Genomic DNA, 21,503 nt, shown 5'->3' with positions numbered 1-21,503 from the left:
GGAGACAGGGTGCCAGATAATGGGGAGACAGGGTGGCAGATAATGGGGAGACAGGGTGCCAGATAATGGGGAGACAGGGTGGCAGATAATGGGGAGACAGGGTGCCAGATAATGGGGAGACGGGGTGCCAGATAATGGGGAGACGGGGTGTCAGATAATGGGGAGACGGGGTGTCAGATAATGGGGAGACGGGGTGCCAGATAATGGGGAGACGGGGTGTCAGATAATGGGGAGACAGGGTGCCAGATAATGGGGAGACGGGGTTTCAGATAATGGGGAGACGGGGTGTCAGATAATGGGGAGACAGGGTGCCAGATAATGGGGAGACAAGTTGCCAGATAATGGGGAGACAGGGTGCCAGATAATGGGGAGACAGGGTGCCAGATAATGGGGAGACAGGGTGGCAGATAATGGGGAGACAGGGTGGCAGATAATGGGGAGACAGGGTGGCAGATAATGGGGAGACAGGGTGCCAGATAATGGGGAGACAGGGTGGCAGATAATGGGGAGACAGGGTGGCAGATAATGGGGAGACAGGGTGCCAGATAATGGGGAGACAGGGTGGCAGATAATGGGGAGACAGGGTGGCAGATAATGGGGAGACAGGGTGGCAGACCTGGCTGAGACCTGCGAATGTACCTCATGTCATTATAATCCGTGCCATGTGCCCCCCCGTACAGTCACCCCAAATCCCAAACAATGGAGGAAATGCTCTGCCGCATCACCCCTGCCCCGTCTGTGACTGGACTCATCCTCGCCCGCCGCCCACGGACCCCCTCGCCCTTCACCCTCCATATTTACAGATCCCCGCGGTGGTGCAGAGTGATGCAGAGCATCGAGCTCTTTCTCTGCGTCACTGAAAGTAGAATCTATTGTATTTGGGATTAAACCAGAACCGCAGCACGGACCCGTTCAGAACCGCAGCACGGACCCGTTCAGAACCGCAGCACGGACCCGTTCAGAACCGCAGCACGGACCCGTTCAGAACCGCAGCACGGACCCGTTCAGAACCGCAGCACGGACCCGTTCAGAACCGCAGCACGGACCCGTTCAGAACCGCAGCACGGACCCGTTCAGAACCGGTCACGGAAACACCTTCCTTTAGTTGCAAAGGATTGGGATGTGATACGTGGTACCGCTATGTTTTATGACTTGCCCTTAACCCTTTTGCTGCCAGAGAGGCCAGTGACGCGCAGAGTGGCAGTGAAAGAGTTACGAGATGCCTCCTGTTTCCCTAGAGGAGCAGACAGGGTGTCCCGGGGGGGGGGGGGGGTGTCCCGGGGGGGGGGGGGGGTGTCCCGGGGGGAGGGGGGTGTGTGTCCCGGGCAGGGGGTTTCCCGGGCGGGGGGTGTCCCGGGCTGGGGGGTGTCCCGGGCAGGGGGTGTCCCGGGGGGAGGGGGGGGGGTGTCCCGGGCAGGGGGTGTCCCGGGCGGGGGGTGTCCCGGGCGGAGGGTGTCCCGGGCGGGTGGTGTCCCGGGGGGGTCTCCCTACTTTTGGTCGATGGGCTCCAGCAGCTCCAGCGCCGGCTCGATCTCCTGCTCGGGCTCCGTTGTCTCCACGGTGGTGCTGATGATAGCGATGTACTTCCCCTGAGCGGCCACATTGTGCGCGTACGAGATCAGGCACACGTAAATATCTGCAGCGGGGCGGGGGATACGCAGTGAGGGACGTCCTCTCCCCCTCCTCCCCTGCCTCACCCCTCCTATCCCCAGCCTCACCCATCCTATCCCCAGCCTCCCCCCTCCTATTCCCCAGCCTCTCCCCTCCTATCCCCAGCCTCACCCCTCCTATCCCCAGCCTCCGCCCTCCTATCCCCAGCCTCCACCCCTCCTATCCCCAGCCTCACCCCTCCTATCCCCAGCCTCACCCCTCCTATCCCCAGCCTCCCCCCTCCTATTCCCCAGCCTCTCCTCCCCTCCCGTCTCCTATTCCCCGGCCTCTCCCCTCCTATCCCCAGCCTCCGCCCTCTTATCCCCAGCCTCCACCCCTCCTATCCCCAGCCTCACCCCTCCTATCCCCAGCCTCACCCCTCCTATCCCCAGCCTCACCCCTCCTATCTCCAGCCTCCGCCCTCCTATCCCCAGCCTCCACCCTCCTATCCCCCAGCCTCACCCCTCCTATCCCCAGCCTCACCCCTCCTATTCCCCAGCCTCACCCCTCCTATCCCCAGCCTCACCCCTCCTATCCCCAGCCTCAACCCTCCTATCCCCAGCCTCACCCCTCCTATCCCCAGCCTCAGCCCTCCTATTCCCCAGCCTCCGCCCTCCTATCCCCAGCCTCACCCCTCCTATCCCCAGCCTCCACTCTCCTATCCCCAGCCTCACCCCTCCTATCCCCAGCCTCCACCCTCCTATTCCCCAGCCTCACCCCTCCTATCCCCAGCCTCCACCCTCCTATTCCCCAGCCTCTCCCCCTCCTATTCCCCAGCCTCTCCCGCCCTCCTATTCCCCGGCCTCTCCCGCCCTCCTATTCCCCAGCCTCTCCCGCCCTCCTAATCCCCAGCCTCTCCCCTCTCCTATTCCCCAGCCTCTCCCGCCCTCCTATTCCCCAGCCTCTCCCCCTCCTATTCCTCAGCCTCTCCCCCTCCTATTCCCCAGTCTCTCCCGCCCTCCTAATCCCCAGCCTCTCCCCTCTCCTATTCCCCAGCCTCTCCCCCTCCTATTCCCCCGGCCTCTCCCGCCCTCCTATTCCCCAGCCTCTCCCCCTCCTATTCCCCGGCCTCTCGCCCTCCTATTCCCCAGCCTCTCCCGCCCCCCTATCCCCCCGGCCTCTCCCACCCTCCTAATCCCCAGCCTCTCCCCCCTCCTATTCCCCGGCCTCTCGCCCTCCTATTATCCAGCCTCTCCCCCCTCCTATTCCCCGGCCTCTCGCCCTCCTATTCCCCGGCCTTTCCCGCCCTCCTATTCCCCGGCCTCTCCCGCTCTCCTATTCCCCAGCCTCTCCCGCCCTCCTATTCCCCGGCCTCTCCCGCCCTCCTATTCCCCAGCCTCTCGCCCTCCTATTCCCCGGCCTCTCCCGCTCTCCTATTCCCCAGCCTCTCCCGCCCCCCTATCCCCCCGGCCTCTCCCGCCCTCCTAATCCCCAGCCTCTCCCCCCTCCTATTCCCCGGCCTCTCGCCCTCCTATTCCCCAGCCTCTCCCGCCTCCTGTTCCCCCGGCCTCTCCCGCCCTCCTATTCCCCAGCCTCTCCCCCTCCTATTCCCCGGCCTCTCCCGCCCTCCTATTCCCCAGCCTCTCCCCCTCCTATTCCCCGGCCTCTCCCGCCCTCCTATTCCCCAGCCTCTCCCCCTCCTATTCCCCAGCCTCTCCCGCTCTCCTATTCCCCAGCCTCTCCCGCCCCCCTATCCCCCCGGCCTCTCCCGCCCTCCTAATCCCCAGCCTCTCCCCCCTCCTATTATCCAGCCTCTCGCCCTCCTATTCCCCAGCCTCTCCCCCTCCTATTCCCCGGCCTCTCCCGCCCTCCTATTCCCCAGCCTCTCCCCCTCCTATTCCCCAGCCTCTCCCGCTCTCCTATTCCCCAGCCTCTCCCCTCTCCTATTCCCCAGCCTCTCCCGCCCTCCTATTCCCCGGCCTCTCCCGCCTCCTATTCCCCAGCCTCTCGCCCTCCTATTATCCAGCCTCTCCCCCCTCCTATTCCACGGCCTCTCCCGCCTCCTATTCCCCAGCCTCTCCCCCCTCCTATTCCCCCAGCCTCTCCCGCCCTCCTGTTCCCCCGGCCTCTCCCGCCCTCCTATTCCCCAGCCTCTCGCCCTCCTATTATCCAGCCTCTCCCCCCTCCTATTCCCCGGCCTCTCCCCCTCCTATTCCCCGGCCTCTCCCGCCCTCCTATTCCCCAGCCTCTCCCGCCCTCCTATTCCCCAGCCTCTCCCGCTCCTATTCCCCGGCCTCTCCCGCCCTCCTATTCCCCAGCCTCTCCCCCTCCTATTCCCCAGCCTCTCCCGCCCTCCTATTCCCCCGGCCTCTCCCCCTCCTATTCCCCAGCCTCTCCCGCCTCCTATTCCCCCAGCCTCTCCCGCCCTCCTATTCCCCAGCCTCTCCCGCCCCCCTATCCCCCCGGCCTCTCCCGCCCTCCTAATCCCCAGCCTCTCCCCCCTCCTATTCCCCGGCCTCTCGCCCTCCTATTATCCAGCCTCTCCCCCCTCCTATTCCCCGGCCTCTCGCCCTCCTATTCCCCGGCCTCTCCCGCCCTCCTATTCCCCAGCCTCTCCCCCTCCTATTCCCCGGCCTCTCCCGCCTCCTGTTCCCCCGGCCTCTCCCCCCCTCCTATTCCCCAGCCTCTCCCGCCCTCCTGTTCCCCCGGCCTCTCCCGCCCTCCTATTCCCCAGCCTCTCCCGCCCTCCTATTCCCCAGCCTCTCCCGCCCTCCTATTCCCAAGCCTCTCCCGCCCTCCTATTCCCCCGGCCTCTCCCGCCTCCTATTCCCCAGCCTCTCCCGCCCTCCTATTCCCCGGCCTCTCCCGCCCTCCTATTCCCCGGCCTCTCCCGCCCTCCTGTTCCCCCGGCCTCTCCCGCCCTCCTGTTCCCCCGGCCTCTCCCGCCCTCCTATTCCCCAGCCTCTCCCGCCCTCCTGTTCCCCCGGCCTCTCCCGCCCTCCTATTCCCCAGCCTCTCCCGCCCTCCTATTCCCCCGGCCTCTCCCGCCTCCTATTCCCCCAGCCTCTCCCCCTCCTATTCCCCAGCCTCTCCCGCCCTCCTATTCCCCGGCCTCTCCCGCCCTCCTATTCCCCGGCCTCTCCCGCCCTCCTATTCCCCAGCCTCTCCCGCCCTCCTATTCCCCCAGCCTCTCCCGCCCTCCTATTCCCCAGCCTCTCCCGCCCTCCTATTCCCCAGCCTCTCCCCCTCCTATTCCCCAGCCTCTCCCGCCCTCCTATTCCCCAGCCTCTCCCGCCCTCCTATTCCCCAGCCTCTCCCGCCTCCTATTCCCCAGCCTCTCTCCCCCTCCTATTCCCCAGCCTCTCCCGCCCTCCTGTTCCCCCGGCCTCTCCCCCTCCTATTCCCCCGGCCTCTCCCGCCCTCCTATTCCCCAGCCTCTCCCCCTCCTATTCCCCGGCCTCTCCCGCCCTCCTATTCCCCGGCCTCTCCCGCCCTCCTATTCCCCGGCCTCTCCCGCCCTCCTATTCCCCGGCCTCTCCCGCCCTCCTATTCCCCAGCCTCTCCCGCTCTCCTATTCCCCAGCCTCTCCCGCCCCCCTATCCCCCCGGCCTCTCCCGCCCTCCTAATCCCCAGCCTCTCCCCCCTCCTATTCCCCGGCCTCTCGCCCTCCTATTCCCCAGCCTCTCCCGCCTCCTGTTCCCCCGGCCTCTCCCGCCCTCCTATTCCCCAGCCTCTCCCCCTCCTATTCCCCGGCCTCTCCCGCCCTCCTATTCCCCAGCCTCTCCCCCTCCTATTCCCCGGCCTCTCCCGCCCTCCTATTCCCCAGCCTCTCCCCCTCCTATTCCCCAGCCTCTCCCGCTCTCCTATTCCCCAGCCTCTCCCGCCCCCCTATCCCCCCGGCCTCTCCCGCCCTCCTAATCCCCAGCCTCTCCCCCCTCCTATTATCCAGCCTCTCGCCCTCCTATTCCCCAGCCTCTCCCGCCTCCTGTTCCCCCGGCGTCTCCCGCCCTCCTATTCCCCAGCCTCTCCCCCTCCTATTCCCCGGCCTCTCCCGCCCTCCTATTCCCCAGCCTCTCCCCCTCCTATTCCCAGGCCTCTCCCGCCCTCCTATTCCCCAGCCTCTCCCCCTCCTATTCCCCAGCCTCTCCCGCTCTCCTATTCCCCAGCCTCTCCCCTCTCCTATTCCCCAGCCTCTCCCGCCCTCCTATTCCCCGGCCTCTCCCGCCTCCTATTCCCCAGCCTCTCGCCCTCCTATTATCCAGCCTCTCCCCCCTCCTATTCCCCGGCCTCTCCCGCCTCCTATTCCCCAGCCTCTCGCCCTCCTATTATCCAGCCTCTCCCCCCTCCTATTCCCCCAGCCTCTCCCGCCCTCCTGTTCCCCCGGCCTCTCCCGCCCTCCTATTCCCCAGCCTCTCGCCCTCCTATTATCCAGCCTCTCCCCCCTCCTATTCCCCAGCCTCTCCCGCCCTCCTATTCCCCAGCCTCTCCCGCCCTCCTATTCCCCAGCCTCTCCCCCTCCTGTTCCCCCGGCCTCTCCCGCCCTCCTATTCCCCAGCCTCTCCCGCCCTCCTATTCCCCAGCCTCTCCCGCTCCTATTCCCCGGCCTCTCCCGCCCTCCTATTCCCCAGCCTCTCCCCCTCCTATTCCCCAGCCTCTCCCGCCCTCCTATTCCCCCGGCCTCTCCCCCTCCTATTCCCCAGCCTCTCCCGCCTCCTATTCCCCCAGCCTCTCCCGCCCTCCTATTCCACAGCCTTTCCCGCCCTCCTAATCCCCAGCCTCTCCCCCCTCCTATTCCCCGGCCTCTCGCCCTCCTATTATCCAGCCTCTCCCCCCTCCTATTCCCCGGCCTCTCGCCCTCCTATTCCCCGGCCTCTCCCGCCCTCCTATTCCCCAGCCTCTCCCCCTCCTATTCCCCGGCCTCTCCCGCCTCCTGTTCCCCCGGCCTCTCCCCCCCTCCTATTCCCCAGCCTCTCCCGCCCTCCTATTCCCCAGCCTCTCCCGCCCTCCTATTCCCCAGCCTCTCCCGCCCTCCTATTCCCCCGGCCTCTCCCGCCTCCTATTCCCCCAGCCTCTCCCCCTCCTATTCCCCAGCCTCTCCTGCCCTCCTATTCCCCAGCCTCTCCCGCCCTCCTATTCCCCCAGCCTCTCCCCCCTCCTATTCCCCAGCCTCTCCTGCCTCCTATTCCCCAGCCTCTCTCCCCCTCCTATTCCCCGGCCTCTCCCGCCCTCCTGTTCCCCCGGCCTCTCCCCCTCCTATTCCCCCGGCCTCTCCCGCCCTCCTATTCCCCGGCCTCTCCCGCCCTCCTGTTCCCCCGGCCTCTCCCCCTCCTATTCCCCCGGCCTCTCCCGCCCTCCTATTCCCCAGCCTCTCCCCCTCCTATTCCCCGGCCTCTCCCGCCCTCCTATTCCCCGGCCTCTCCCGCCCTCCTATTCCCCGGCCTCTCCCCTATCCCTCCTATTCCCCAGCCTCTCCCCCTCCTATTCCCCAGCCTCTCCCGCCCTCCTGTTCCCCAGCCTCTCCCCCTCCTATTCCCCAGCCTCTCCCCCTCCTATCCCCCCGGCCTCTCCCGCTCCTATTCCCCAGCCTCTCCCCCTCCTATTCCCCAGCCTCTCCCCCTCCTATTCCCCAGCCTCTCCCGCTCCTATTCCCCAGCCTCTCCCCCTCCTATTCCCCAGCCTCTCCCGCCCTCCTATTCCCCGGCCTCTCCCGCCCTCCTATTCCCCGGCCTCTCCCCTATCCCTCCTATTCCCCAGCCTCTCCCCCTCCTATTCCCCAGCCTCTCCCGCCCTCCTGTTCCCCAGCCTCTCCCCCTCCTATTCCCCAGCCTCTCCCCCTCCTATCCCCCCGGCCTCTCCCGCTCCTATTCCCCAGCCTCTCCCCCTCCTATTCCCCAGCCTCTCCCCCTCCTATTCCCCCGGCCTCTCCCGCTACTATTCCCCAGCCTCTCCCGCCCTCCTATTCCCCAGCCTCTCCCGCCCTCCTATTCCCCAGCCTCTCCCGCCCTCCTATTCCCCGGCCTCTCCCGCCCTCCTATTCCCCGGCCTCTCCCGCCCTCCTGTTCCCCCGGCCTCTCCCCCTCCTATTCCCCCGGCCTCTCCCGCCCTCCTATTCCCCAGCCTCTCCCCCTCCTATTCCCCAGCCTCTCCCGCCCTCCTATTCCCCGGCCTCTCCCGCCCTCCTATTCCCCGGCCTCTCCCGCCCTCCTATTCCCCAGCCTCTCCCGCCCCCCTATCCCCCCGGCCTCTCCCGCCCTCCTATTCCCCGGCCTCTCCCGCCCTCCTATTCCCCGGCCTCTCCCGCCCTCCTGTTCCCCCGGCCTCTCCCCCTCCTATTCCCCCGGCCTCTCCCGCCCTCCTATTCCCCAGCCTCTCCCCCTCCTATTCCCCAGCCTCTCCCGCCCTCCTATTCCCCGGCCTCTCCCGCCCTCCTATTCCCCGGCCTCTCCCGCCCTCCTATTCCCCAGCCTCTCCCGCCCCCCTATCCCCCCGGCCTCTCCCGCCCTCCTATCCCCCCAGCCTCTCCCGCCCTCCTATTCCCCAGTTTCTCCCGCCCTCCTATTCCCCGGCCTCTCCCGCCCTCCTATTCCCCGGCCTCTCCCGCCCTCCTATTCCCCGGCCTCTCCCGCCCTCCTATTCCCCCGGCCTCTCCCGCCCTCCTATTGCCCGGCCTCTCCCACCCTCCTATTCCCCAGCCTCTCCCGCCCTCCTATTCCCCCGGCCTCTCCCGCCCTCCTATTGCCCGGCCTCTCCCACCCTCCTATTCCCCGGCCTCTCCCGCCCTCCTATTCCCCCGGCCTCTCCCGCCCTCCTATTGCCCGGCCTCTCCCACCCTCCTATTCCCCGGCCTCTCCCGCCCTCCTATTCCCCAGCCTCTCCCGCCCTCCTATTCCCCGGCCTCTCCCACCCTCCTATTCCCCAGCCTCTCCCGCCCTCCTGTTCCCCCGGCCTCTCCCCCTCCTATTCCCCCGGCCTCTCCCGCCCTCCTATTCCCCAGCCTCTCCCCCTCCTATTCCCCAGCCTCTCCCGCCCTCCTATTCCCCAGCCTCTCCCCCTCCTATTCCCCAGCCTCTCCCGCCCTCCTATTCCCCGGCCTCTCCCGCCCTCCTATTCCCCGGCCTCTCCCGCCCTCCTATTCCCCAGCCTCTCCCGCCCCCCTATCCCCCCGGCCTCTCCCGCCCTCCTATCCCCCCAGCCTCTCCCGCCCTCCTATTCCCCAGTTTCTCCCGCCCTCCTATTCCCCGGCCTCTCCCGCCCTCCTATTCCCCGGCCTCTCCCGCCCTCCTATTCCCCGGCCTCTCCCGCCCTCCTATTCCCCCGGCCTCTCCCGCCCTCCTATTGCCCGGCCTCTCCCACCCTCCTATTCCCCAGCCTCTCCCGCCCTCCTATTCCCCCGGCCTCTCCCGCCCTCCTATTGCCCGGCCTCTCCCACCCTCCTATTCCCCGGCCTCTCCCGCCCTCCTATTCCCCCGGCCTCTCCCGCCCTCCTATTGCCCGGCCTCTCCCACCCTCCTATTCCCCGGCCTCTCCCGCCCTCCTGTTCCCCCGGCCTCTCCCGCCCTCCTATTCCCCAGCCTCTCCCGCTCCTATTCCCCAGCCTCTCCCGCTCCTATTCCCCAGCCTCTCCCCCTCCTATTCCCCAGCCTCTCCCCCTCCTATTCCCCAGCCTCTCCCGCTACTATTCCCCAGCCTCTCCCGCCCTCCTATTCCCCAGCCTCTCCCGCCCTCCTATTCCCCAGCCTCTCCCGCCCTCCTATTCCCCAGCCTCTCCCGCCCTCCTATTCCCCGGCCTCTCCCGCCCTCCTGTTCCCCCGGCCTCTCCCCCTCCTATTCCCCGGCCTCTCCCGCCCTCCTATTCCCCAGCCTCTCCCCCTCCTATTCCCCAGCCTCTCCCGCCCTCCTATTCCACGGCCTCTCCCGCCCTCCTATTCCCCGGCCTCTCCCGCCCTCCTATTCCCCAGCCTCTCCCGCCCCCCTATCCCCCCGGCCTCTCCCGCCCTCCTATCCCCCGAGCCTCTCCCGCCCTCCTATTCCCCAGTTTCTCCCGCCCTCCTATTCCCCGGCCTCTCCCGCCCTCCTATTCCCCGGCCTCTCCCGCCCTCCTATTCCCCCGGCCTCTCCCGCCCTCCTATTGCCCGGCCTCTCCCACCCTCCTATTCCCCAGCCTCTCCCGCCCTCCTATTCCCCCGGCCTCTCCCGCCCTCCTATTGCCCGGCCTCTCCCACCCTCCTATTCCCCGGCCTCTCCCGCCCTCCTATTCCCCCGGCCTCTCCCGCCCTCCTATTGCCCGGCCTCTCCCGCCCTCCTATTCCCCAGCCTCTCCCGCCCTCCTATTCCCCAGCCTCTCCCGCCCTCCTATTCCCCAGCCTCTCCCGCCCTCCTATTCCCCAGCCTCTCCCGCCCTCCTATTCCCCAGCCTCTCCCGCCCTCCTATTCCCCAGCCTCTCCCGCCCTCCTATCCCCCCGGCCTCTCCCGCCCTCCTGTTCCCCGGCCTCTCCCGCCCTCCTATTCCCCGGCCTCTCCCACCCTCCTATTCCCCAGCCTCTCCCGCCCTCCTGTTCCCCCGGCCTCTCCCCCTCCTATTCCCCCGGCCTCTCCCGCCCTCCTATTCCCCAGCCTCTCCCCCTCCTATTCCCCAGCCTCTCCCGCCCTCCTATTCCCCGGCCTCTCCCGCCCTCCTATTCCCCGGCCTCTCCCCTATCCCTCCTATTCCCCAGCCTCTCCCCCTCCTATTCCCCAGCCTCTCCCGCCCTCCTGTTCCCCCGGCCTCTCCCGCCCTCCTATTCCCCAGCCTCTCCCGCTCCTATTCCCCAGCCTCTCCCCCTCCTATTCCCCAGCCTCTCCCCCTCCTATTCCCCAGCCTCTCCCGCTACTATTCCCCAGCCTCTCCCGCCCTCCTATTCCCCAGCCTCTCCCGCCCTCCTATTCCCCAGCCTCTCCCGCCCTCCTATTCCCCAGCCTCTCCCGCCCTCCTATTCCCTGGCCTCTCCCGCCCTCCTGTTCCCCCGGCCTCTCCCCCTCCTATTCCCCGGCCTCTCCCGCCCTCCTATTCCCCAGCCTCTCCCCCTCCTATTCCCCAGCCTCTCCCGCCCTCCTATTCCACGGCCTCTCCCGCCCTCCTATTCCCCGGCCTCTCCCGCCCTCCTATTCCCCAGCCTCTCCCGCCCCCCTATCCCCCCGGCCTCTCCCGCCCTCCTATCCCCCCAACCTCTCCCGCCCTCCTATTCCCCAGTTTCTCCCGCCCTCCTATTCCCCGGCCTCTCCCGCCCTCCTATTCCCCGGCCTCTCCCGCCCTCCTATTCCCCCGGCCTCTCCCGCCCTCCTATTGCCCGGCCTCTCCCACCCTCCTATTCCCCAGCCTCTCCCGCCCTCCTATTCCCCCGGCCTCTCCCGCCCTCCTATTGCCCGGCCTCTCCCACCCTCCTATTCCCCGGCCTCTCCCGCCCTCCTATTCCCCCGGCCTCTCCCGCCCTCCTATTGCCCGGCCTCTCCCGCCCTCCTATTCCCCGGCCTCTCCCGCCCTCCTATTCCCCAGCCTCTCCCGCCCTCCTATTCCCCAGCCTCTCCCGCCCTCCTATTCCCCAGCCTCTCCCGCCCTCCTATTCCCCAGCCTCTCCCGCCCTCCTATCCCCCCGGCCTCTCCCGCCCTCCTGTTCCCCGGCCTCTCCCGCCCTCCTATTCCCCGGCCTCTCCCACCCTCCTATTCCCCAGCCTCTCCCGCCCTCCTGTTCCCCCAGCCTCTCCCCCTCCTATTCCCCGGCCTCTCCGCCCTATTCCCCGGCCTCTCCGCCCTCCTATTCCCCGGCCTCTCCCGCCCTCCTATTGCCCGGCCTCTCCCCCTTCTCACCTGACTTCCGGTTGACCTGGTTCTGGGGGATGATGATCTGGCAGGAGTTGGCGTCGCTGGTGTTCTTGATCGGGTGGCTTAGGATGCAGATGACGCGGATCACCTGACCTGCCTTGCGCACGCGCTCGGAGATGTAGCTGGGATCGCAGATCAGCTGCTTGCACCGCGCCACCTTTCCACGCAAGGATAGAAACACGGCGTTATTCCTGAACCCGGGAACTACGGAACATCACCGGGAACTACGGAACATCACCGGGAACTACGGGCCCTCCCCGGGAACTACGGAACATCACCCGGAACTACGGAACATCACCGGGAACTACGGAACATCACCGGGAACTACGGAACATCACCGGGAACTACGGGCCCTCCACGGGTACTACGGAACATCACCGGGAACTACGGAACATCACCGGGAACTACGGGCCCTCCCCGGGAACTACGGAACATCACCGGGAACTACGGAACATCACCGGGAACTACGGGCCCTCCCCGGGAACTACGGAACATCAACGGGAACTACGGAACATCACCGGGAACTACGGGCCCTCCCCGGGAACTACGGAACATCACCGGGAACTACGGAACATCACCGGGAACTACGGAACATCACCGGCAAGTATGAGCCCTCCCCGGGAACTACAGGCCCCCCCCCCCCCCACGAATAGAACAAGGACAGAGACAGTGGGACGCTGCAGTTTACGCAGGAAGAGACCCCCTGTCTGTACAGGAGCCCCCTTCCCCTCCCCCCCCAGGTTCTCACCTCGCCCTCGGACTTCACGCCGACCACTTTTCCCTTCTCCATCACAATCTCTTCCACGGGTTTGTTCAGCATATACGTGCCTCCGTATATAGCGCTTAACCTGCACGCAGAGGAAAGCCGAGGTGTATAGGGGACGCAGAGGAAAGCCAAGGTGTATAGGGGACGCAGAGGAAAGCCGAGGTGTATAGGGGACGCAGAGGAAAGCCGAGGTGTATAGGGGACGCAGAGGAAAGCCGAGGTGTATAGGGGACGCAGAGGAAAGCCGAGGTGTATAGGGGACGCAGAGGAAAGCCGGGGTGTATAGGGGACGCAGAGGAAAGCCGAGGTGTATAGGGGACGCAGAGGAAATCCGAGGTGTATAGGGGACGCAGAGGAAATCCGAGGTGTATAGGGGACGCAGAGGAAATCCGAGGTGTATAGGGGACGCAGAGGAAAGCCGAGGTGTATAGGGGACGCAGAGGAAATCCGAGGTGTATAGGGGACGCAGAGGAAATCCGAGGTGTATAGGGGACGCAGAGGAAAGCCGAGGTGTATAGGGGACGCAGAGGAAAGCCGTGGTGTATAGGGAACGCAGAGGAAAGCCGAGGTGTATAGGGGACGCAGAGGAAAGCCGAGGTGTATAGGGGACGCAGAGGAAAGCCGAGGTGTATAGGGGACGCAGAGGAAAGCCGAGGTGTATAGGGGACGCAGAGGAAAGCCGAGGTGTATAGGGGACGCAGAGGAAAGCCGAGGTGTATAGGGGACGCAGAGGAAAGCCGAGGTGTATAGGGGACGCAGAGGAAAGCAGAGGTGTATAGGGGACGCAGAGGAAAGTCGAGGTGTATAGGGGACGGAGGGGAGAACCGGGTAAGTGGCCTCCAGAGCCTGGACACTATGTACTGTACCTACCGAGCGAATCCCTGCGGCAGCTCCGCCAGCCCGTACAGGGGGTACAGGTACGGGCTCTTCCCGTAACGCGCCAGCGACTCGCTGTACAGCTTGATGCGGCTAATGGTTTCCAGACAAGGCTGCTCCAGGTAACTGAGGAAAGGAGTCAATGTATCACAGGGAGGAACGCTCTGCAACGCCAGGGAGAGCAACGCTCTGCAACGCCAGGGAGAGCAACGCTCTGCAGCTCTGCAACGTCAGGGAGAGCAACGCTCTGCAACGCCAGGGAGAGCAACGCTCTGCAACGTCAGGGAGAGCAACGCTCTGCAACGTCAGGGAGAGCAACGCTCTGCAACGCCAGGGAGAGCAACGCTCTGCAGCTCTGCAACGTCAGGGAGAGCAACGCTCTGCAACGCCAGGGAGAGCAACGCTCTGCAACGTCAGGGAGAGCAACGCTCTGCAACGCCAGGGAGAGCAACGCTCTGCAGCTCTGCAACGTCAGGGAGAGCAACGCTCTGCAACGCCAGGGAGAGCAACGCTCTGCAACGTCAGGGAGAGCAACGCTCTGCAACGTCAGGGAGAGCAACGCTCTGCAACGTCAGGGAGAGCAACGCTCTGCAACGCCAGGGAGAGCAACGCTCTGCAACGTCAGGGAGAGCAACGCTCTGCAACGCCAGGGAGAGCAACGCTCTGCAACGTCAGGGAGAGCAACGCTCTGCAACGCCAGGGAGAGCAACGCTCTGCAACGTCAGGGAGGGGAACGCTCTGCAACGCCAGGGAGAGCAACGCTCTGCAACGCCAGGGAGAGCAACGCTCTGCAACGCCAGGGAGAGCAACGCTCTGCAACGCCAGGGAGGGGAACGCTCTGCAACGTCAGGGAGAGCAACGCTCTGCAACGTCAGGGAGAGCAACGCTCTGCAACGTCAGGGAGAGCAACGCTCTGCAACGCCAGGGAGAGCAACGCTCTGCAACGTCAGGGAGAGGAACGCTCTGCAACGCCAGGGAGAGCAACGCTCTGCAACGTCAGGGAGAGCAACGCTCTGCAACGCCAGGGAGAGCAACGCTCTGCAACGTCAGGGAGGGGAACGCTCTGCAACGCCAGGGAGAGCAACGCTCTGCAACGCCAGGGAGAGCAACGCTCTGCAACGTCGGGGAGAGCAACGCTCTGCAACGTCAGGGAGAGCAACGCTCTGCAACACTGTAACGTCAGGGAGAGGAACGCTCTGCTGCACTGTAACGTCAGGGAGAGGAACGCTCTGCTACACTGTAACGTCAGGGAGAGCAACGCTCTGCAACGTCAGGGAGAGGAACGCTCTGCAACGCCAGGGAGAGCAACGCTCTGCAACGTCAGGGAGGGGAACGCTCTGCAACATCAGGGAGAGCAACGCTCTGCAACGTCAGGGAGAGCAACGCTCTGCAACACTGTAACGTCAGGGAGAGGAACGCTCTGCTGCACTGTAACGTCAGGGAGAGGAACGCTCTGCTGCACTGTAACGTCAGGGAGAGGAACGCTCTGCTGCACTGTAACGTCAGGGAGAGGAACGCTCTGCTGCACTGTAACGTCAGGGAGAGGAACGCTCTGCTGCACTGTAACGTCAGGGAGAGGAACGCTCTGCTACACTGTAACGTCAGGGAGAGCAACGCTCTGCAACGTCAGGGAGAGGAACGCTCTGCAACGCCAGGGAGAGCAACGCTCTGCAACGTCAGGGAGGGGAACGCTCTGCAACGTCGGGGAGAGCAACGCTCTGCAACGTCAGGGAGAGCAACGCTCTGCAACACTGTAACGTCAGGGAGAGGAACGCTCTGCTGCACTGTAACGTCAGGGAGAGGAACGCTCTGCTGCACTGTAACGTCAGGGAGAGGAACGCTCTGCTGCACTGTAACGTCAGGGAGAGGAACGCTCTGCTGCACTGTAACGTCAGGGAGAGGAACGCTCTGCTGCACTGTAACGTCAGGGAGAGGAACGCTCTGCTACACTGTAACGTCAGGGAGAGGAACGCTCTGCTACACTGTAACGTCAGGGAGAGGAACGCTCTGCAACGTCAGGGAGAGGAACGCTCTGCTACACTGTAACGTCAGGGAGAGGAACGCTCTGCTGCACTGTAACGTTAGGGAGAGGAACGCTCTGCTGCACTGTAACGTCAGGGAGAGGAACGCTCTGCTACACTGTAACGTCAGGGAGAGGAACGCTCTGCTGCACTGTAACGTCAGGGAGAGGAACGCTCTGCTGCACTGTAACGTCAGGGAGAGGAACGCTCTGCTGCACTGTAACGTCAGGGAGAGGAACGCTCTGCTGCACTGTAATGTCAGGGAGAGGAACGCTCTGCTGCACTGTAACGTCAGGGAGAGGAACGCTCTGCTGCACTGTAACGTCAGGGAGAGGAACGCTCTGCTACACTGTAACGTCAGGGAGAGGAACGCTCTGCTACACTGTAACGTCAGGGAGAGGAACGCTCTGCAGTGTAACGTCAGGGAGAGGAACGCTCTGCACTGTAACGTCAGGGAGAGGAACGCTCTGCAGTGTAACGTCAGGGAGAGGAACGCTCTGCTACACTGTAACGTCAGGGAGAGGAACGCTCTGCAGTGTAAGGTCAGGGAGAGGAACGCTCTGCTACACTGTAACGTCAGGGAGAGGAACGCTCTGCAGTGTAAGGTCAGGGAGAGGAACGCTCTGCTACACGGTAACGTTATTACAAATCGCGATCTTCCCCCTCTTAACCCCATCATTGCCAAACAGCTCCCCTAATGCCCCGTCACATACTCGTCTGTGCGATACAGCGCCAGCGCGTGTCCTGTGAAGTCGATGACGTCCTGTCCCAGGTCGAACTTCTTGTACACGTCCCGCATGGAGGTAATCTTGGGGTCCACGCCCTCAAAGGTCTTCGGGTCGTTCTCGTCAAAGTTGGCCACAAAGACTAGGAACTTGCGGAACCGGCGCTTCTCGAACATGCCCATGAGATCTGTGATAAGGAGACGGGGGGTTAATAGCGCGGGGTACGGGGCGGGGCGGGGTAACAGCGCCGGGTACGGGGCGGGGCGGGGTAACAGCGCCGGGTACGGAGCGGGCCAGAGAAACAGCGCCGGGTACGGAGCGGGCCGGGGTAACAGCACCGGGTGCAGAGCGGGCCGGAGAAACAGCGCCGGGTACGGAGTGGGCCGGGGGAACAGCGCCGGGGTAACAGCGCCGGGTACGGAGCGGGCCGGAGAAACAGCGCCGGGTACGGAGCGGGCCGGAGAAACAGCGCCGGGTACGGAGCGGGCCGGAGGAACAGCGCCGGGTACGGAGCGGGCCGGGGTAACAGCGCCGGGTACGGAGCGGGCCGGGGTAACAGCGCCGGGTACGGAGCGGGCCGGGGTAACAGCGCCGGGTACGGAGCGGGCCGGGGTAACAGCGCCGGAGGAACAGCGCTGGGTGCAGAATGGGCCGGAGAAACAGCGCCGGGTACGGAGCGAGCCGGGGGAACAGCGCCGGGTACGGAGCGGGCCGGAGGAACAGCGCCGGGGGAACAGCGCCGGGTACGGAGCGGGCCGGAGAAACAGCGCCGGGTACGGAGCGGGCCGGAGAAACAGCGCCGGGTACGGAGCGGGCCGGAGGAACAGCGCCGGGTACGGAGCGGGCCGGGGTAACAGCGCCGGGTACGGAGCGGGCCGGGGTAACAGCGCCGGGTACGGAGCGGGCCGGGGTAACAGCGCCGGGTACGGAGCGGGCCGGGGTAACAGCGCCGGAGGAACAGCGCTGGGTGCAGAATGGGCCGGAGAAACAGCGCCGGGTACGGAGCGAGCCGGGGGAACAGCGCCGGGTACGGAGCGGGCCGGAGGAACAGCGCCGGGGGAACAGCGCTGGGTGCAGAATGGGCCGGGGGAACAGCGCCGGGTACGGAGCGGGCCGGAGAAACAGCGCCGGGTACGGAGCGGGCCGGAGGAACAGCGCCGGGTACGGAGCGGGCCGGGGTAACAGCGCCGGGTACAGAGCGGGCCGGGGTAACAGCGCCGGGTACGGAGCGGGCCGGGGTAACAGCGCCGGGTACGGAGCGGGCCGGGGTAACAGCGCCGGGTACAGAGCGGGCCGGAGAAACAGCGCCGGGTACAGAGCGGGCCGGAGGAACAGCGCCGGGTACGGAGCGGGCCGGGGTAACAGCGCCGGGTACGGAGCGGGCCGGGGTAACAGCGCCGGGTACGGAGCGGGCCGGAGAAAAAGCACCGGGTACGGAGCGGGCCGGGGAACAGCGCTGGGTGCAGAATGGGCCGGGGGAACAGCGCCAGGTACGGAGCGGGCCGGGGTAACAGCGCCGGGTACGGAGCGGGCCGGGGTAACAGCGCCAGGTACGGAGCGGGCCGGGGTAACAGCGCCAGGTACGGAGCGGGCCGGGGTAACAGCGCCGGGTACGGAGCGGGCCGGGATAACAGCGCCGGGTACGTAGCGGGCCGGGGTAACAGCGCCGGGTACGGAGCGGGCCGGAGAAACAGTGCCGGGTACGGAGCGGGCCGGAGAAACAGCGCCGGGTACGGAGCGGGCCGGGGTAATAGCGCCGGGTACGGAGCGGGCCGGGGTAACAGCGCCGGGTACGGAGCGGGCCGGGGTAACAGCGCCGGGTACGGAGCGGGCCGGAGAAACAGCGCCGGGTACGGAGCGGGCCGGGGTAACAGCGCCGGGTACGGAGCGGGCCGGAGAAACAGTGCCGGGTACGGAGCGGGCCGGAGAAACAGCGCCGGGTACGGAGCGGGCCGGGGTAATAGCGCCGGGTACGGAGCGGGCCGGGGTAACAGCGCCGGGTACGGAGCGGGCCGGAGAAACAGCGCCGGGTACGGAGCGGGCCGGGGTAACAGCGCCGGGTACGTAGCGGGCCGGGGTAACAGCGCCGGGTACGGAGCGGGCCGGAGAAACAGCGCCGGGTACGGAGCGGGCCGGAGAAACAGCGCCGGGTACGGAGCGGGCCGGGGTAACAGCGCTGGGTACGGAGCGGGCCGGGGTAACAGCGCCGGGTACGGAGCGGGCCGGAGAAACAGCGCCGGGTACGGAGCGGGCCGGGGTAACAGCGCCGGGTACAGAGCGGGCCGGGGTAACAGCGCCGGGTACGGAGCGGGCCGGGGTAACATAGTTTGGGGTAACACTACTTCTTTGATTACACAGAGAGCGGGAAGGTACTTGGCGCCAGCAGCGCAGTGCGCCGGGTGGGAAGGGCACTCACTGGACGCCCGCAGCGCAGTGCGCCGGGTGGGAAGGGCACTCACTGGACGCCCGCAGCGCAGTGCGCCGGGTGGGAAGGGCACTCACTGGACGCCAGCAGCGCAGTGCGCCGGGTGGGAAGGGCACTCACTGGACGCCAGCGCCTCCGTCTCAGTGGACGGCACCTTGTAGATCTTCCCCCCTTTGTACACAAAGCTTCCTTCCACCACCTTGAAATCCAGGTAACGGGTCACCTCCGTATACAGCAGCATCTTCACCAGCTGGCCTGCAAAACATGGCCGACACATCCCAACCAAGCAGCAGATAAGAAGTACTGGTCCCACTGGGTCTGCCCACTTCCCGCCTCCTGGAAAACCTCAGAGCCCGTATTTAGGGTCTATCCCAGGTATGAATTCCCTTACTCTGTCCGCCCCTACCACCTCTGCTGGGAGGCGGTTCCATGAAGAAGTACTTCTTTTTATTTTCCCCGCCTGACACCCGCCAGCGTCAGAGCACGACCTCTTGTTCCAGCGCTTCTCGCCCCTAAAACCTGCCTCCCCCTCCCCCGTGCCCCTCCCCCGTGCCCCTCCCCTGCAAGGGGATTATTGTAGGTTTAGTGAGTGGATCCCGATGAGTTACTCATTACTGATGTGTTACTGAGGGAGCAGAGAGAGAGCCACATACGCCGGCTGGAGAGGGTCCGGCAGTATTCCCACGGGCGCCCCCACCCGCCCCCACTTACCATTCGCCATGAGGAATTTGGGGATCAGGTCCACGTTCCAGTCGCGCCCCCTCCCCAGGCTCTCAGCGGGTCCGTCGGAGAGTTCAAACCTTTTATATAGCTGGGGGGGACACGGCGAGATAAAGACAGCCGTGAGGGGGGGGAGAGGGAGGGTGCCGGCACGCGCACAAAGGCATCGCCAGGGGTATCGGAGGGTATAAAACAGGGGTGGCCATTAACAAGACAGGTTTTCAGGATATCCCTGCTTCAGCACAGGTGGTTCAATCAGTGGCTCAGTCTTCAACTGCACCCACTGTGCTGAAGCAGGGATATCCTTACCACCTGAGCATCTACTCCCATCCCCCCCCAGCCCTGCCCCCCGGGGCTTTTACCTCCTCCAGCGGGGTGATGGAAGAACTCTCCCCCCCATAGTACGGGTTCCTGTCCATGTGCAGAACCTTCTTCCCATTCACGGACATAATTCCAGACAGGATGCATTCCTGGCAAACAGGACGAGAGGCAGTCAGCAACAGGACATGTCCGCACTGGGGGGCGGCTAGTTTCACACGGCAACATTCTGGAACTTAAGGGGTTACAGCACCCCCCCCCCCATAACTAGCCTCCATTGTTATACAAGATTGGAGCCCGGGGGTCCCCGAGAACTGAACAGCACTACATGCCGCTCCGGGGACCCCCGGCTCAGGGGACCCCCGGCTCAGGGGACACCCAGCTACGGGGACACACAGCTCAGGGGACCCCCAGCTCAGGGAACCCCCAGCTCAGGGAACCCCCAGCTCAGGGGACCCCCGGCTCAGGGAACCCCCGGCTCAGGGGACCCCCGGCTCAGGGGACCCCCAGCTCAGGGGACCCCCAGCTCCGGGGACCCCTAGCTCAGGGGACCCCCAGCTCAGGGGACCCCCAGCTCTGGGGACCCCCAGCTACGGGGACCCCCAGCTCAGGGGACACCCAGCTCTGGGGACCCCCAGCTACGGGGACCCCCAGCTCAGGGAACCCCCAGCTCAGGGAACCCCCGGCTCAGGGGACCCCCAGCTCAGGGAACCCCCAGCTCAGGGGACCCCTAGCTCAGGGGACCCCCAGCTCAGGGGACACCCAGCTCAGGGAACCCCCAGCTCAGGGGACCCCTAGCTCAGGGGACCCCCAGCTCAGGGGACACCCAGCTCAGGGAACCCCCGGCTCAGGGGACCCCCGGCTCAGGGGACCCCCAGCTCAGGGAACCCCCAGCTCAGGGGACCCCCAGCTACGGGGACCCCCAGCTCAGGGGACCCCCAGCTCAGGGGACACCCAGCTCTGGGGACCCCCAGCTACGGGGACCCCCAGCTCAGGGGACACCCAGCTCAGGGGACACCCAGCTACGGGGACACACAGCTCAGGGGACCCCCGGCTCAGGGGACCCCCAGCTCCGGGGACCCCCAGCTCAGGGGACCCCCAGCTCAGGGGACCCCCAGCTACGGGGACCCCCAGCTCAGGGGACACCCAGCTACGGGGACACACAGCTCAGGGGACCCCCAGCTCAGGGAACCCCCGGCTCAGGGGACCCCCAGCTCAGGGAACCCCCAGCTCAGGGGACCCCCAGCTCAGGGAACCCCCAGCTTAGGGGACCCCCGGCTCAGGGAACCCCCGGCTCAGGGGACCCCCGGCTCAGGGGACCCCCAGCTCAATGGACCCCCAGCTCCGGGGACCCCTAGCTCAGGGGACCCCCAGCTCAGGGGACCCCCAGCTCTGGGGACCCCCAGCTACGGGGACCCCCAGCTCAGGGGACCCCCAGCTCAGGGGACCCCTAGCTCAGGGGACCCCCGGCTCAGGGCACCCCCGGCTCAGGGCACCCCCGGCTCAGGGGACCCCCGGCTCAGGGGACCCCCGGCTCAGGGGACCCCCAGCTCCGGATCACTTCCTGGTTTTTAAAGCGGATGTAAATAGCTGTCCAATAGGAAGCCACAACCGCTGCGGCACCTATTGGCCCGAGATTTGGCAGCCATTTTGTTTCCCCTGAGATATAAAACCCGTAACTCCAGCGGTATGCATCTCGGATACTGGGGGGTCCCGAGGGCTGAAATTAGTGGCGTTTGGCCCCAGTTCCCCCCTATAAAAAAATGGGGGGGGGGGGGGTGTCAAAATCTGCTTCTTTAAAGGCAGCTACACCCAATTGTAACATGCAACCCCAACATGTTAACACACACGGAACATACAATGGTGGCATTGTGCAGAGACCCCTCCGTGTGTGCGGAGGGCTTTACATGTAAAGGAATAGCACACGCTTATCCGTGTGATCTGCCCCGGGGACCACGCAAGGGAACGTGTCCGGATCCCCAGCCTGTGTGACCCCCGAACCCTGCGACACATTCACAATGGCGGAGTCCTGACGCCGGGGGAGGGGACACAGATCCACACAATGTGCTCTGCTTCTCTTTGCCTGGGTGAGGATGTAAGTTTTAGTGCTAATTAATTGTATGTACCTGTGGGAAACACACACGCGCACACACGCACGCACACGCATGCACGCACACGCGCGCACGCACACACACGCACACG

At 65.8% G+C, this 21,503-nt stretch overlaps 1 protein-coding gene across 2 annotated transcripts in view; it reads right to left on the bottom strand.

Moving 5' to 3' along the window:
* GDI1 (GDP dissociation inhibitor 1) overlaps positions 1-21,503 on the bottom strand; it is a 32,609-nt gene that overhangs the window by 3,576 nt on the left and 7,530 nt on the right. For both annotated transcript variants that reach the window (XM_075581222.1, XM_075581221.1), the window contains exons 2-9: positions 19,346-19,453; positions 18,975-19,074; positions 18,384-18,518; positions 15,827-16,025; positions 13,087-13,218; positions 12,199-12,298; positions 11,436-11,607; positions 1,492-1,636 (exon numbers count right to left, since the gene is read on the bottom strand). In XM_075581222.1, the coding sequence (XP_075437337.1) occupies positions 1,492-1,636; positions 11,436-11,607; positions 12,199-12,298; positions 13,087-13,218; positions 15,827-16,025; positions 18,384-18,518; positions 18,975-19,074; positions 19,346-19,432 (1,070 nt within the window). In that variant the 5' untranslated portion in view covers positions 19,433-19,453. The remainder of the gene's footprint in view (positions 1-1,491; positions 1,637-11,435; positions 11,608-12,198; positions 12,299-13,086; positions 13,219-15,826; positions 16,026-18,383; positions 18,519-18,974; positions 19,075-19,345; positions 19,454-21,503) is intronic.

Source organism: Ascaphus truei, unplaced genomic scaffold, assembly GCF_040206685.1.
Source record: "Ascaphus truei isolate aAscTru1 unplaced genomic scaffold, aAscTru1.hap1 HAP1_SCAFFOLD_1138, whole genome shotgun sequence".
Taxonomy (NCBI): Eukaryota; Metazoa; Chordata; class Amphibia; order Anura; family Ascaphidae; genus Ascaphus; species Ascaphus truei.
This window is presented reverse-complemented; position numbering and strand designations above follow the sequence as displayed.